This window comes from Danio rerio, chromosome 17, assembly GCF_049306965.1.
Source record: "Danio rerio strain Tuebingen ecotype United States chromosome 17, GRCz12tu, whole genome shotgun sequence".
Taxonomy (NCBI): Eukaryota; Metazoa; Chordata; class Actinopteri; order Cypriniformes; family Danionidae; genus Danio; species Danio rerio.
The window spans coordinates 25,674,651-25,692,291 of NC_133192.1; the positions used below are offsets into that span (position 1 = coordinate 25,674,651).

General features: G+C 37.5%; 1 protein-coding gene across 11 annotated transcripts in view; it reads right to left on the reverse strand.

Annotated features, from left to right (window-relative positions):
- wdpcp (WD repeat containing planar cell polarity effector) overlaps nucleotides 1–17,641 on the reverse strand; it is a 131,330-nt gene that overhangs the window by 3,489 nt on the left and 110,200 nt on the right. For 5 of the 11 annotated variants that reach the window (XM_073928533.1, XM_068214588.2, XM_073928535.1 and 2 more), the window contains 3 exons: nucleotides 11,959–12,061; nucleotides 4,935–5,037; nucleotides 408–493 (listed from right to left, as the gene is read on the reverse strand). In XM_073928533.1, the coding sequence (XP_073784634.1) occupies nucleotides 408–493; nucleotides 4,935–5,037; nucleotides 11,959–12,061 (292 nt within the window). Of the gene's footprint in view, nucleotides 1–407; nucleotides 494–4,934; nucleotides 5,038–9,863; nucleotides 10,289–11,958; nucleotides 12,062–14,872; nucleotides 15,470–17,641 lie in introns of those variants that run through there. The other 6 variants (XM_073928538.1, XM_073928540.1, XM_073928539.1 and 3 more) reach the window with 2 other exon arrangements.

Genomic DNA, 17,641 nt, shown 5'->3' on the forward strand with positions numbered 1-17,641 from the left:
ATTAAAATTCTGATGTAAATGTCTGTAATAGCCTACAGTCTGTACTGTCCAATAAATATGTATGGGAAAAAGTTTAATTATTCTGCGGACAGAAAAGAATAAAACGTCCGTGTTTTAGGGTGATTAGCTAAGTACAATACAAGCAGAAAAAAAGGCAGTCAACTTGAACCTATTTTTGAGAGGGGCAAAACAGAGGGGAAGATATCACTCGCAGGGCATTAATGAAGGAATTATCTACAGCAGTAAAACACACAGTTGCCATAAACGATGTCCATAAAGCTCAACGTGGAAAAACAAGTCGTACGCTTTCATCCAAATACTGAGAACAATGAACTCATTCAACCCTGTTACTTTTGTATCTACTTTGAGAGCAGTATATTTACTCAAAAGGACACAAAAGAACACACCTGTGTGTTTCCAAGGCCAGCTGCTGTGACTTGTCTGTGTGTTGGAGAGGTCATCCTGAGCCTTAGAGGAAGATGTTTCTCCAGCCCTATTGCGGAAAAGAGAGGCTGGAATCACAGACTAAAATAGGACTTTAAAACACACATACAGTACACACAGACTATTATTGTCTTCTGCATTAAGACAAAAAGTAATATATGAATGATTTACCATCCTGTTCACACTAATGTATCAGTGGTAATAATAATAATAATAATAATGCATTATATTTGAAGGCACCTTTCTTGACACTCAAGGTCATCGTACAAGACAGCAAGGACCGTCAGTCCAAATAAAAACACAATATCAAAAAGTCAAAGGATACAATACAATTTTTAAAAAAGTGTAGCTGAGTTTAAGAAAGTAGGCTGCTTTAAACAGATGTGTTTTGAGTTCAGATTTAAGTTGTAAGAGTTTAGATTACAGAGATCAGGAGAGAGTGAATTCCAAAGCTGAGGAGCCGAGTGGCTGAAGACCCCCTCCCCATGGTGAAGAAGAAGATGAAGAAGAAGAAGAAGAAGAAGAAGAAGAAGATCTGAGTGTTCGAGAGGGTGTGGAGATATGAGCAAGACTAGTAAGGTATGGAGGAGCAAGACTATGGATGGCTTTAAAAGTGAGAAGAAGTATTTTATAATTAATTCTGAAAAAGATGGGAAGCCAATGAAGCTGTTGTAGAATGGGTGGGATGTAACCGATAGAGTGGGTGTTTGTGATAATACGGGCTGCAGTGTTTTGTACAGTTGTAATTTATGAACGGTTTTATTAGGGAGGCCAAACAGAAGGGAATTACAGTGATTTAAACGGGATGTGACTAAACTATGAATACCCCTATGAATAGTGGTGACCTGAACTACAATGAAAGTCTAATTAGGATGTGCTGGAGTAGAAAGTGAAGGTTCTCCCATTATTAATATAAAAAAAGAAGGAAAATGACAAGTACTTTTTGATTACTTTTGACCTAACTTTTATACAACTATTAATCTAAAATACAAACATAAAATACATTTCATTCTTTGCCATTACCAAAGCACATCAAACATCACACCAAATTACATCAGTTTGATGAATATAAAATTAAATTGTAACAACGTAAAAAAGTAAAACTCACTTAAAAGTTAGAGAACTGTAAACATGCAAAGGTTTGAAAGTATTTCAGTGAAGAAGTACAAATATTTTAGGTTGAAAGTTTTTGACCAGAAAAAAAAAAGGTTTTGAATTCCTACATGAAAATAACATACTGCTAAAGTCTTATAAAAAGTGGAGATTCTCCCAATATTAATACAAAAAATAATGCCACTGTTGATTAATATATAATCTTTGCATAGATTGCATACAATTGTTGAAACAATGCTGATGACTGACAATGCAATCAAAGCTAAAGATGGTCACTATCTGACAGGCAAAGTCTTCTTTCAGTGTGGTTCTGGTCAAATAGTGGACATTTTGCGAGTGGTAGCACAACAAGCAACACACAGCATCAGTTGGAATTCAAAGAATCATTGCAAAACAAATAACAAGCTAAAAACATATTAATAACTGCAATAAAGATCCAATCCTAAACTCTTAAGTAATTACTGAAATACTGAACTACTTTTCTGGCCACTTTACATGACTAAAAGATGATTATAGTCAAGAGCAGTTTCACATGTTTCTCTGCTAACTGTGAAAACTGTACAGAAATATTCTGGGCTTCTGAATTCAGAGAGCAGGAGGTATGAACGCTTTACTATTTTGTTCACACTAACTAGCATTTACAGCAGATGGGTCTGGGTCTCTTTCACAAACACAGTGTCAAGTCCGACCCTCAATGCAGAGCACTGACGTGTGGGAGTCAGGCCTTTCCCCTGGATTCATGGGTATTCCGGAAAACATGAGCAGCCGCTGCCACCGTATGCCACACCGGCAAATCCAGCAAGCGTGGAGGACTGTGTGAATGTTATCAGCCGTATTGTGGGCTTTGCGATTTGGGTTTTCTGCGGCGACGGAGATGGGGTCCAATTTCTGTGTTTTTTCTATTTCCTTTAGTGATGCACGTCGCTTACAAGGAACTGAGGGAGGAGGAGAGAAAGGCCTACGGGGCGCAGCCCACACTGTACAAACAGGCGAACAAACACATACACATCACTACACATGTACAGATGCACTCAGATGCAAAAAGTGTCACGGGTCCAAGAGCTGGAGCGCCTCTCTCTGAGTGCGTTGCATGTGTGTGTGAGAATGAAAGGATGCGACAGCAGATGTGTGTCGGGATGTTTTCCAGATATCCGCATCTTTGCCTCTCTCCCTGCGTAGGGCTGGATTTAGTACAACCGACGGTGTCATTGTACTCCTTCTCTCGCTCACTCTCCCAATCTTTTTTTCTTTGCCAGCACAACGCAAGCATGAAGCTCGAATCAGTGTCTCTAAGCCTTATTGGCTCGGCATAAGAAACAATAAAACTTCATCGGAGACCAGATTAGTCTGGTTAAATAGAATAAAAAAAACTCCAAAAACAAACACAAAAAGGGAAAACTGAGAAGAGGATTTCCTCTGCTATTTATCTGGGTGGGAGCATCTCCCTCTGATGTCTTGTATAAGTGGCCATATTGCAGTACAGGCCTTTACACTGGGATTCAGGCTGCCAAATTACCCCAAACCCCTTATTTTAAGTTTTTAAAAAAACTTTAATCCCAGCCCATCCTCTTTCGGCCATCCGCTCGGAAGTGGCTGATGGGAAAGGGAGGATTTGAAGGAGATCGAGGGAGCTTAAGAGCGACAGAAAGAAGGAGAGTGAACACAAGAGTCAATGGTCCTTCCGTCAGCAGCAGTGGAAGCAGAGGCAGGATCAGACAATAGGACACCCCTCATATAACACACAAAAAAATTGACTTGCTGTGATGCTTCAGAGGAACAAACTGAAAATAGGCCATTAGTCACTGAATGATTGAACTTGACAAGTTACATTTTTAAACTAACCTGATCTCAAGAAAAAAACATGACTGACAAATTAGTGGCTGGTCCACATAAATTACATTTGTAATCTCAATTAAAATAATTTTCATAGAAAAAATGCACAATCTTTAAGAAAAAGCTCAAAGGCCCACCCCAAAACATAACCATTTGCCGTGAGCAGATAACACAAAAACATACAAATGGGATTCTACAAATTTATAAAATTAAGCCATTATTCTCCAAAACATACATTTACAAATAGCAGAGGAAATAATGATATCGTATGAGAATCAAACATTATTTTAGATGAGAATAATACATTTGTTGCAATACATTTGTTGACATTTTGCAAATGACACTTATTTCTAAGTTCAACTCATCAAGTCAATGTGCTGGTTAAGGTGGTTCTCAATACTATCAAGGAGAGTTTACTTACATTTCACAAATCAGTTGCATGATTTTGCCAATGTTAAGGGTAATACACTACAAGTAACTTAAGTACTTTAACTTAATTTCTTTTTTAATTAAATAGTAAAGTAACATGATACATTTTCATTTATTTTCCAAAAAAGTAACTCCAGTTACTTTGTCAGATTTCCTGTCCCTTTGTGGAGTGAAACAGGAGTAACCCCAAATGTATTTGTTGTGTAAGATGTGTTAACATTTACTAAATTTCTGCCTTAAACCTTTCCCCAACAGGTTCAGTATCCTCTAAAATGACTAGAAACTGTGATATGCAAACTCAATTCTTATTGAATACTTTGAATGCATTTTATTTGTCACACAGTCCTGAAAATAAAGCAAATCTGAAATTTTAGTTCGAGCTAAACTATACAGAGATTACATCAATTTCCTTCAGCCTGAGGTTTAATCATTTCACTTTTGGTGTAAAAGGGCCTTACATTTGTCAAAAATAAAGGTTTTTATATTATTACCAATAAGCATTCCCAGGCCAGATGAAAAAAGTACAGCAAAAGTAATGCAATGCATTACTTTATTAAAAAAAGAAACTAACCCATTTAATTACTTTAAAATAAATGTAGTGCAAGACAATAAATTTAACTTTTTAATAAAATGTACTTTCTCCAAAATTGGATTTCAAAACACTACTAAGTGTTGTTACTACTAAGCACATTTAGCATTTGGTTTATAAATTATAAAGATTGTAACTAATCTTGAAATATGGGGCAAATATGACCTTGTGTTAAGGTTCTTATTTTTAAAAGGAAAACCTTTTTTTCTGTTAAAACCTTTTCTCTACCTAGCCTTCCAATCTTCTAATAAACCTGGCATTGTGTTTCATAAATATGCTTAGCACTTTGATTTGCTTTTCTAAAATATTATTAGAGAAGGTCTATCAAGACAAACAAAAGGTTTGATTTAATAGCCGCTGACTTGCATTTTATGAATCACCAAGGTCAGTTTTAGCTAAAAATCTTTGATGTTTTAATGAAGAAAAATGTCACCCGCATCTTGGAAGGCCTGAGGGGGGAGTATATTGAAGCTAAATTTTTGTTTTTGAGTATACTATTCTTGAATATAAAATCTTAAACACACACCTTGATGCAGTGCTCCAGTGTTTGAGGTCATGAACATTTCTCTCGCTAATGGTTGCTGGTAGTTTGACTCCACTCTGCCCTCCATACGCTGACTGACACTCATCTGAAATCACACACAAAATCCCACCGTACCCAGAGGGGAAACAGTTTAACATGCTGAATCTTTGAAATGTAGAAGCTCTTCTGTATGAAACAGAGGGAGAGAGAGAGAGGCAGACAGAACATGACATATTGTGTAATACATGGGCGTCTTGAACACGACTCTCCTAGACAGAGACTGTGAAGGTTACATCGAACAAGAGACACTAAGTGAGACTTGATCTCAGGGAACACCCTACAGCGCATGAGTGTGTATGTGAGGAATCATCTTATAGATGAGACGCAAACGCACACTCTTCTCAGAGTCTTCCTATACAATTGCCTCTCTCACCAAATCAACACACTTCTCAAGAAGACAATGGGCACTGATCATCTTTGTTACAAAAACGCAAAATTGCATAGATATGACTGGGTTGTCTGTGCAGGGAGATGAAGACTTTTTTCTTCATAAAAATGCATTAAAATAATTTAGTGCTATTAGGTTAATGCATTGATTAAGTATGTTGGTATATAAGAAAATTTACATTTAAAAAAGTGCAATTTAATTATGCTTAACTTGTGACATCAAATTCTAGGCAAACTTCAGATAATATTCGTAAGTTTTTTACAAAACATACTTACAAAATGCATACTGTGTCCTTTATTCAAGCTATTTTGCGATGTATGTTTACTTAGCATATATTAGCATAAAACATTTCTCTGTTCTCTGTGTCATGTCATATGAGATGACATAGGAAACATGCTTAGTGAGAAATGTTCAAGAGATTGTCAGCAAAAAAATACAAAGGAAAGCGATAAAATAACAATGAATCACTGCAATTTAGTAACAGTTTATACTTTATTTAATGTGAGCTTTTGTTTTTACAATGCATTGGTAAAATGAAATGGGGTATATGCCAAAGCATGCTAATAGGACTTTTAATTTGCCAGTAACCTGGGTTAAGCGATTCCGGCGAAGTGAATGCCAATGCAAAATCCGGTGCGTTTAAGGTCTGTTTTCTTTAAAAATCAGCGATCTCCACTAGCTGAGTGATATCCGATTTAAAGTGGGTCTCAGATTGTACAAGAAGCACTGCATTAAATTACATATCCCCCGCCATATCTTTATAATATGAGCATTTATTTTACCCCATTATATTCAATGGAACTTCTGCGTTAGTCTGCCGATTCTGACGGGCGCGTGCGAGTAAACGGCTTTTTGTCTCATTTTACGCTTGAGCAACTAAATAAATGCTAAAGTTTATTTAACTGAATGTATTTTTATGACATTACAACATCAATGCTGTATAAGGAACCGTATAAAATGGAAAAAAGTTCACAATAACAGGTCACCGGAAGTGTATTAGCATGGGAACAGCACTAGCTCTGCATATACCCAATTATATTCCAACTGTAAGTTGCAAATTTCTAATCAACCAATCACATGGCAGCAACTCAATGTATTTAGGCATGTAGACATGGTCAAGACGATCTGCAGCAGTTCAAACCAAATATCAGAATGAAGAAGAAAGCTGATTTAAGTGACTTTAAACGTGGTATGGTTTTTGGTGCCAGACAGGCTGGTGTGAGTATTTCAGAACCTGCTGATCCACTGGGATTTCTATGCACAACCATATCTGGGGTTTACAGAGAATGGTCCAATTGAGCATTGTGCCAATGCCACAGCCCCTCTGAGTATTGTTGCAGACCATGTCCATCCCTTTATGACCACAGTGTACCCAGCTTCTAATGCAGGGGTGGGCACATTCGGTCCTGGAGGGCCAGTCTCCTGCACAGTTTAGCTCCAACTCTAATCAAACACACCTGCTTATAGATTCCTAGTGATTTTGAAGACACTGATTAGCATGTTCAGGTGTGTTTGATTAGTGTTGGAGCTTAAATATGCAGGACACCGGCCCTCCAGGACTGAGTTTTCCCACCCATGTTCTAATGGCTACTTCCAGTAGGATAATGCGCCATGTCATAAAGTGCAAATTATCTCAGACTAGTTTCTTGAACAAAACAATGAGTTTACTGTACTCAAATGGCCTCCAGTCACCAGACCTCAATCCAACAGAGCACCCTGTGGTGAAATGGGAGATTCGCATAACGGATGTGCAGCTGACAAATCTGCAGCAACTGCGTGATGGTATCATGTAAATATGGACCAAAATCTCAGGAATATTTCCAGTACCTTGTTGAATCTATGCCAAGGAAAAGTCTATGCCATGAAGAATCAACGCAGTTCTAATAGAAAAATGGGGTCCAACCCGGTACTAGTAAGGTGCACCTAATAAAGTGGCCAGTGAGTGTGTATCATATCATCATCATTTATACATATTATTACTACCATCCCTACTTTATTACATTAGTTTAAGAGGTTGTCCGTTTGGGGCAATAAACAGTCAGTTAATAATCATCCAGGAACAGCTACAGCAGATCAATACCCTTAAAGCTGTCTGACACTTTGAGCTTTGTTTTATTTATGAGAACAGTCACATTATGTGTGAATATTAAGTCTCTTTTGAATTTCTAATGTGAGTGCGTGTGTGTTTCTCCTTTAAAGTCATGGTTGGCTGACAGTGTGAGACGTTTGCTTCAGGCTGGCCAAATGTAAACAAGACACCTTGTCTTTTTAATACACTGCACAATGCCGAATCCAATTGCTCTCATTCCCTATTTACAATCTTCCACACTGCCCAACAGAATTTGTTCTAAATATTCTTCTATTCAACAATAATCCCTCAATACAAACATCCAAAATCAGCACCTTAAAGAAGTTACTGACCTGAAAACATATACAGAGTTTATTGACAAAAAGAGAGAATCTGAAAATGAGTATCTTGCACTACAAAAAAATCCCAGGCAATGACTTCTAATTGCAACATTTTAACTATTAACAGTGGTAAAATGCCCCCAAACAGACTATTTTGTCCATCTGTTCCTTTTACATTCACGCTCTTAAGCAGTTCCTTCCAAGGCTAAAGTCTGCTCGGGGTGAGAGAGCAGGGAAATCATCAAGGACATAATTAAGAGGCTTATGGGCAGACAGGGTGGGAAACACACACACACACACACAGACACACACACACCCTCAAGTTTTCACCCCCTTATTAGAAGCTAAACACCTCCCTTGTCTCATCTGTACACCTGTTAGCCAAAGCACTTCTGTCATCCCTCATCTCCCTCTCGCTTTTCTTTTCTTTCCTTTCTGCATGTCTCTCTCTCATTTGAATGTCTGGCTGTCCTGCTGGCCTAGGAAATACATGTTGAAAATCGCTGTCCTCATCAGGTCAGCTGGAAACTGAATATCAGAGCTGAGGTCAGTGCTCTTTAAACCAGTCCAATTCAGCCAATTAACAATGTGAATGAATCAAAGTCTGCTCTATATCTGCACAAAAAAGTGAAATATAATTACATAAGAGATTAAACATTATGAAATCTAATGACTTTTTTTAATTTCCCAGTGGTGCCACTGCCAGGGTCACATACGTGTTATGTCATATAGTGAAAGAATGAATGAATTAACTCTATATGTGTTTTGAACTCAGTGCTGGAGTAAATTCTGCATGGAATATATGGAATAAGCAATGGCTGTAAATGGAAAACCAAAGAATTTTTTTTTCTGTGACAACATTTCATCTTTACTATAGTGATGTGTTCGTCAAGTCAATAGAAAACAAGGGTTTTAGTAATGGGGATCCAGCTGTATTCCTGCAGTAAAATAGGCACCATATACTGTTAAAGAGTAAATATGCATTATCTTTCAGCATGTCCACTTCACTTTTTCCACAATGATGGATTTGCTTATACTTAATATGCTATCTAAAATATAAATATTTCATAACATCCATGATATTAAGACCATACATGCTTACTGATATGACTGTGTTACAGTACATCAGTATATTTGTTTTAAAAATCTACAATAATATTATTAATAATAATGATGCTAATATAACATAATTATTATTAATAATATTAATAATATCATTGTAGATTTTAAAACAGCTGTAAAACATATTTAAAACAGGACTTAATTAAACTTTTTTAGTATAAAAACAGGAAATAAAAAAATTAGCTTGACATTAGCAAACCTAAATCTGTTGGTTCGATTCTCTAATAAGGGTAAGTGGTTTTGAAAAAAAAAAAAGTTTGCCAAAAAGCAAATAAAAAAAAATTATAATCCAAAATCAAACAAAAAGTGTTTCAGCGGTAATGAATGGGTCAGTGCTCTTTGGATAAGGGACTCGTAAAACAACAATATCATAAATTACAATCAAAAAGTTAAAACATCTTTATTAACATGGCTATCATATTCATTCATTCATTCATTCACTTTCATTTTGGCTTAGTCCTTTTATTAAAGGGCACCTATGGTAAAAAATCTACTTTTTAAGCTGTTTGGACAGATCTGAGTGTTGGTATAGTGTATAGACCGTCATACTGGGGTGATATGAACACACCCAGTCTTTTTTTTTCAATTTAACTACAAAAAAAAGGGTCGGCCAATTGGAGCTGTTTTCAAATTGATCGCACCATTACGTAGGTGTGCGATCCCCCCGCCCACCGAATTGATTGACAGCTGCGGGCATTAACATGTTCCGGTAGTCGCGTGTATGTCAACAAGACCAGACAGACATACGCAAAGCAACCGGGAATAAAAGCTCTGTTCTGTTCGCTAGGATCAGCAATCATCATCAAATGTGATTAAGAGTAAGTTTCACATGTTTAAAGTGTTTTAAAACAGAGTATGTGTGTAATTAATTACAGCGTTTTACTTCAACTTTACTTCATCAGCACAGCCGTGTGTCAGAACAATTATAAAAGGAGACGCTTCAATCCCGGTTTGTGGAAGTTAAATCAGGTTTATTTTGTACATTAGCATAACAGATATTCACACAGTACTTGAGGTTAGCCTTAACTAAGCTAAGCGCGCTCTGTCTGTCTGCCTGCCTGCCTGCCTGCCTGCCTGTGTGTGTGTGTGTGTGTGTGTGTGTGTGTGTGTGTGTCATCTGCGGTGTGTGTGTGTGTGTGTGTGTGTGTGCGCGGGCGTGCGCGTTACTTTGTAACGATATTGTGTGTGACTCATCAATGCAACTTCACAATACTGATTAGTAAAGGTTAGTTCTTACTGTAGTATCTCACAAACGCTACGTGAGACCTTCTTCCTTTAAGTCTGTCTGTTGTCTGACGCAGCTGAGGGAGGAGGCATGTAGAAATAGTGGGCGGGAAAGACTCGTCTTAAAGGCGCAGTACGACAAAACCACCCCCTGCTGGAAATTAGTATAAAACAGCATCTTGTAAAAGGTATAATGAAAAATCTGATGGGTATTTTGATCTGAAACTTTATATACACATTCTAGAGACGCAAAACTTGTATAAAATCTGAAAGAAGGGGTAACCTAGGTGCCCTTTAAATTGGAGTCGCCACAGCGGAATGAACCGCCAACTTATCCAGCACATGGTTTTCGCAGCGGATGCCCTTCCTGCCACAACCTATCTCTGGGAAACATCCATATATCCCCATTCACACTCATACACTACGGAGAATTTAGCCTACCCAATTCACATGTACCACATGTCTTTGAATGGTGGGGGAAACCAGAGTACCCGGAGGAAACCCACGTGTACGCAGGGAGAACATGCCAACTCCGCACAGAAACGCCAACTGACCCAGCCGAGGCTAGAACCAGCAACCTTTTTGCTGTGAGGCGACAGCACTACCTACTGCGCCACTGCGTCGCCATGGCTATTATATTTAAAAAATAATAAAAATTATAATAATTCAAACTAATTAACTTCAATTGATATTTAGTTTATCAGTGATAAAAAAAATACTGGCGGCAGCTTGCTCTCCACAACTCTCACATGGTCACCCACTGAAGCTAAGCAGGGCTGCGGGTTGCTGCTGGAAGTGGTGTTAGTGACCAGGTGGATGCTGCACACTGGGGGTGAATGAGGAGATTCCCCCCAATGTGTAAAGCGCTTTGAGTGTCTAGGAAAGCGCTATGTAAATGTAAGGAATTATTATTATTATTATTATATTTGCAAAGTTAAAAACCCTGATAACAGCCAATATTTGTGTAATTTCATCTAATGATGTAGGAGGCACAGAAATAACACATTTCTGCCTTAAATAATCTTCGAAAACACTTTAGATCTAGGAACTCGTTTTTCGATACCCATATTCGTGTTTTATGTATGTTACTAGAATACTGATTGTTTTATTGTTTTAAAAGCACATATTAAAGGTCCCTTGCATATTTTATTCAATGTTTGACGTAATCTCAACTGAAAAATTGAGCAAGGGTGGGATATTGAGTAGCCCGTCCCCTTTTAAAAAAGTAGCCAATAGCGTTTTGTTTTTCTCACAGCTCTACCGGTGAGTGGTTGAGCTGAAGCGCATCAAATGAAAAGCAAATGAAAAGCATCTTGAAGGGGGCGGGACATGACTAGAGAGCATTTGATTTTTCAAGCTTTGATGAGAAACTAAAGTTTGAGCTGATGTGAAACAAACCATTAATTCATTTAGACAAAAGTGACAAACTGCAAGCTTTAGATGTTTATATCCGTTTAATTTTGTTTTGGAGCACACCAACATATAGATGTCCTTAAAAATAACAGACTAAAACTAACTACTAACATTTTTTTTGTTTTAATTTCGTAGGAACATAAATGCCTTATTTTGAATGGCCATATAAAATATCAGATTGCATTCTATTATTAATCAGTAATTAGGTTGATTCATTGAATGAGGTAGACTGATTAAGCAACACTCTTAGTGAATGTGTGTTCTCTAATATAAACTTGCTGCATTTACTTTTTTTTTCAAAGAGTAGATTAAAGAGTGATCATTTGCACTTATGAAGCATATTAATCACACATAAGATGAGATTTTGTTGAATTTTTATTGTAACTAACACAGTGTGAATAATTCTCTCACCTGGTGCTGATGTTTGTGCCTCTGCGTCTATTTCATTAGCCTTCTTCTTGGCTACAGCGGCTAACACCACCTCACCCTTATCTGCTGCCACGTAATGGAGGTCCTTTGAAGGTAAAGCAGAACAGCAGAGCAATCTAAAATTAATCTCAGCTCACATGACAATACTTCAGTTTTTTCCCTTTTTCATTTCTGTGCTCTGCTTCGAAGAGAGAGAAGCAGCGAAGAGAGGCTGCAGGAGAACAGGAGAGAGAATAGATTAAATAACCTGTTTGAAGTTTCAGAGGAGAGAAAAAAAAACAGATAAAAGTATCAAACTTTCAAAAATCAGTCTTGCTCATTTGTTCGGTTGCCTTTATGTCATCCTCCCTCCTTTTCTCTTTCTCCCTGAACTCTGACTGGATGCAATCATACTGGTTTCAAAAAGCACAAAGATGCGGGGAAAGGCATGTGTCATCTTTTAAAAAGCAGGAGTGATGCTCTTCATGTTTAAACTATTGTCATTACGAGCAGGTGGGTGTGTGATGCACACACACATACACACACACACACACTTTCTCTCTCTTAAATATGAGCCCTCTCATCCCAGAGAATAGACTATAATATATCTATTATAAAGCCTCATGCAGTCAGGAGACCTCCATTAACCCACAAACATGTTTTTAAATGTCACACCATTAGTCCCAGCAAAATGGATGCCGGATTGAGACACACGACAGAGATAAAGCCCATCCGACTGCTCAGAGAAAGTCTGTGTGCAATAATGACACTAGACATGCTTTACTGACAATCTTTGGTGTGTTAAACTAAAAGTCATCATTTAAAAAAAGATCATTTGAATCATAAAGCAAGCTGTTTATTCAAGAATACACTAGTATATAGGCCGACTGAGAATGTAAAACAAAAAATGAATTCAAATAATAAAACATAACTATTATAATATTATAAAAATAATCAAATAAAATTAAATACAAAGACAGCAACAAAAGAAAAAACACAAAACAAATAATAAAATAATAACAAAATAATTTCACAAAAATTTCTACTGATGATAGTCATATTTGGTCGCATTAATTTCTCTTATTCAAATGATACTCATCCAATCAAATTTAAGAGAATCCAAAAATCCAATATATTCTGCCTTTCTTTATTTTATTTCAAAGAATATGATTTACTTTAACTTATTCAACCAAATATCTTTATGTAGCAGTAGAGAAGATCCTCAGATGTTCACACATGATGGAAGAACATACAATAATGTATCTGACAGACTACATTTGACCATCTTTGAAGAGCTCATTCATGGGTAAATTAAAGTGAAAGTTGGGAGCGGAGCTCAGCTCTGACTCTGAACTAATAAGATCCTCTGTGTCTGTCCGTTTAAACGCTAAACCCATCCTTCCGCTTCAGAGACATCAGTCAGAGCTGCAGTGAGGCTGAATACAGCACAGTCGGACCCGCAGAGCACTAATGCCTGTATTGTCAACCGGACTCTGCAAGTCTGATGAAATGAGGAGGGAGGCGCTAAGAGTGACTTACAAACATCAAACGGGACTTGATTTAGCTCTTCACAGGCTCAGAGATGAGAGCCAATAACCTCACGACTCAAACAATCACACTAAACCATCACAGGCCGACAGACCTTAAACGAGGATGAATTTAAGAGTCAAATGACTATTTTAGTTTGAAAATAAAGAATCATTCAATACTAACGGTATGCTTACATCTGTCTAAATAAAAAAGAGCAAACATATACAGTAGTTTATAACTGAACCATAACATTTTAATACCAAACATACCTTTATTAAGTAAAAATATAACACACATTCATTTGTACAGCTAGCTTTATGAGTACCCTAAAAGCAGTGATTATTATATCCCCCTGCCCTAAAACACAAACTTTACATGAAACAATCAGCCTTTTTACATCAACATATTTAATTATGTGATTTATGAGCCATCTTCCTAATAGTGACCAAAAATGTCCCCACAATATCAGGAATACAAGGTATAACACACACCCACACACTTGTATATGTGGTTTACAAAATATAACATATTTTATACTGTAAAAACCACTTAACATATTACACTCCTACCCCTAAAGATAAACCCAATATTCACAGGAAACCTGTGGCAAAATCTGAATGTGAAAAGACTTTAAGGATTTAAGGAAAAATGCTTTTTAAGGATTTCAAATTACAAGGACACATGTCCTTGTAAACCACCTTAAAGTAATTTTTATACCATGTCAATATAAAAATTTGTAAACTTCTTTTGTAAATTTTGTCCTTGTAAACCATATTAACAAGTACACATACACAGATCCAGCAAATGTAATGCATGAATTATAGACAGAATAATAAAGCAATGCAAAAAACCTAAAGTTAGCATATTAAACTTTATTGTAAACTTAATAATTTAGGCTTTATAGTTCTAGTTATAGTTTTAGTTGCAGAGATTTGCCATAAGGTTGTGAATTACTTCAGATAAGCAGCGTGATCAGGCGATCATTATCAAGAGGATGATAATATGTACTGTATACGTATGCCATGTGTATGCCATAAATTAGGTTAGTGTCGTGATCTGTGCATTAGCTCGGGTAACCTGAAAATATGGCGATTTTGTTTAATTTGAACGTTTATAAACAAAGTTTATCAGACAGTTCTTGCTTAGTTTTATTGGTGGTTCCAAACATGTAAAGTAATCGTAATCCTGGCAATCAGTTTTGAAGAATTTCATGTTTTCCCATTTAGACAGAATGCCCGAACATACTGCCCGAGAGGCGTTTTAAAGATGGCTGCCAAGTGAAATTAATTGCCTTAAAGTGTCTTTGACTTAACTATAACAACCCTGTTGTTGACTACCATGTAAGTTCTAGACTGTTTCATTAATCTATTTGAAACCACAAGATACATTTGATTGACAAATATTTATTTAATTTTACAATATCATTGCAAATAATTTGTCACATTTTAGTCACAGAGTGAATCCCTGAATCAGGCATGAACTTTTAGTCCCTGTGAATTTTAATAATACCTACATTTCCATAACCACATGTACAGAATGAAAAATCAGACGCAACCACACAGAGATACAGAGAGCATTCTGAGGGCATCATGTTTTTGATAAAGACTGACAATTAGCACTGGAAATTAGTACTGTGTCTAAAGACTTTTATTCAGCTTGTTTAAGAAGAACATAATGCTCTCAAAGCCAAAAAAAGAGATGGATCGAAAAATAGAGGAAGGCCAAGAAACAGAGAGACTGACAGAGAAAAACTGTGTGAATCCAGACATCTAAGAGGGATGACAATAATTCTGTACATAAATCAGATATTATACCTCTTATTCACCACAGCTTACACAGGACACAGGATCTGGTCTAATCTTATTTATTTAAGAGCTTTAAAAGCTCAAATGCGGATAAACGGCCTTTTAGTGTTATTTTTGACTGGAGAGGCATATGGAGACAGGATAAACAGCTGGTCCAGCGATGATGCTTGATATTCGCTCTGCGTCAGAAAAAGAGTTTAAAATTAATGGACCAGTGGAGCAGAGCGAGGGAGAGAGAAGCGTTACATGCACAATTGCACATTTACGCTCAAGTGCCAAGACAATTCTGAAGGATCACACCTGTAATCCACGTGAGTGTTTGAGGAAGGTGTTTATCAGAGGGTCTTACAGAGTTCATTATCCATCTCGACACGGAAACCAGCCAATATCAGCTCAGCGTCTCACGTCTAATCGTCGAAATGAACTCCGGCCCCCTCCGATCAGGCAAACACACGCACGTGCATACGCCCCGTTAACCAACAAAGCAAGCATATGATCACAATTATGATCTAATTAATTAATCGGCACATTAAAAAAAAAAAAGAGAAAAGTCAAGGAAATACGGCTAAATGAATTAGTGAAGACATTATCAGGGTGCACATCAGAGGATAATTACAAGAATAGAATGTTACAATTATGCAAAACACTCCAGCGAACGAGTGGAAGGGCGACTCTGCCCTCCCTCTCTCTACCCCTTTGGGTGACTCCGAACCCTTCAGTTTCTTCCAACACCAAAGTGCTTCACTTCACAAAAGGCTTCTTACAAAAGAAAAGAAAGAGAAATTCTTTCGGAGCTCCATTGTTAGTTTGGAGACAATAGAGACTCGAGCCCAGCTCATACTGGGGGCTCTTACGTGGGGCTCCGTCCGTTTTGTTTCAGCTGACCTCTGTGACATGGAGGGGACCAGATCAGATGGAGCAAGGACCCCCGCTCGTTCTCTGCCTTTCTCTTTCTTTCTTTCTCTCCCTCTCTCCTGTGGGTGGTTTAATTTAACTTCTGTGGTTAATTAGCCAAGAGCCAAAACCGCAGGGTGAAACGCCACTGCCTTTAGCTCCTTCTCTCTCTCTCTCTTTCCCTAGTTCTCTGTCTTTACCTCACTTGCTCGCTCGCTGGCTGCTCTTTGTTGATTCAGAAGCACTGATATTCATGGGCCATTCATAATTTGCCACTTTCGCCTCTCTCATCCTTTCTCTTTTTGCTTTTCCCAGTGCATGTCCCAAGAATAACAGATCCAGGTTTCCTTTGCCCTTCTCCCTCCCTCCCTCTCTCTCTTCTCTGCCCTTTCAGGCTTGTGTGGCTCGAGCTCCACCTTTTCAATTGGGGCCCTCAGCAGCAGCACTTAGTGGGGAATGAATTGGAACGAGTGCGATCGGCGTGAAAGAAGGAGGGAGAGAGAGGAACTGCATGAAAAAAGGACAGGGAGAAAGAGAGAGACAGCGGCCGGTGTGAACGCTAATAGGGAAGGTGTCACTCGGGCATGGAGAGAGGAGGCCTAGAAAAGGGGTCACACACACAGGACCATTTAAAGGAGTGAGAAAGGAGCAGGAGAGAAAAGATAGTGCACCGGCCACGAGAGCTGTGAAAGACAGGCTCACTCACTCTCCCTTTTTCTTCCGACCCCCTCCCTTTTTCGCTTAGCAACTGTTGCTCTCTGGAGTCTCGGGGATTCTTGTTATGGTAGGAGAGAGGAGACGTGACATGGCCAGGGGCCTCAAACCCTGAGCTGCACCTGCCCAGAGCCTCTCAGCCCATAACAGAGCCAGCTCAAAGCTCTCTGCAGGCGGAAGCCACCCGTAACTGCACTGATATCGTGCACAATGCCAACTCACTTTAAAGTCAGTTTAAAACACATTTTTCATTCAACTTGAAGTTATATAACATTTGTAATATTGATCATCATAGGTCAATGCTTTGATTATATGTAGTATTGTTTTAACAAATTATTAATTTTTTTAAATAAATTTAATTTAATTTTTTAAATATGCCCTCTGCCTGCAATTTTGAACTTTTTTAAATACGTAAATTGCTTTAATACATATCTAATACATAAAAGCCATGTATAATCACCATTATTGAAATAAAAGTTTAAATACAACAACATTATAGTTTATATTTAAGTAATAGTATATTTTATATAAAAGTAATGTAGATTTTAAAATGGAAAATCTTTAATGTTTTAAAAGTTAGCTTTACTTGCATTGTTCTTGTCGGCAAACAGAGAACTTTGAGCATTTTTATATAAAGATTTGACTGATGAAAATTACTCTAAAGCAATGGTCTTATTATATTTAAACGTGTTGCTTAAATCTCCAAATCCATTTAGTGTTTATTGTATGTGCATGTATAAAAG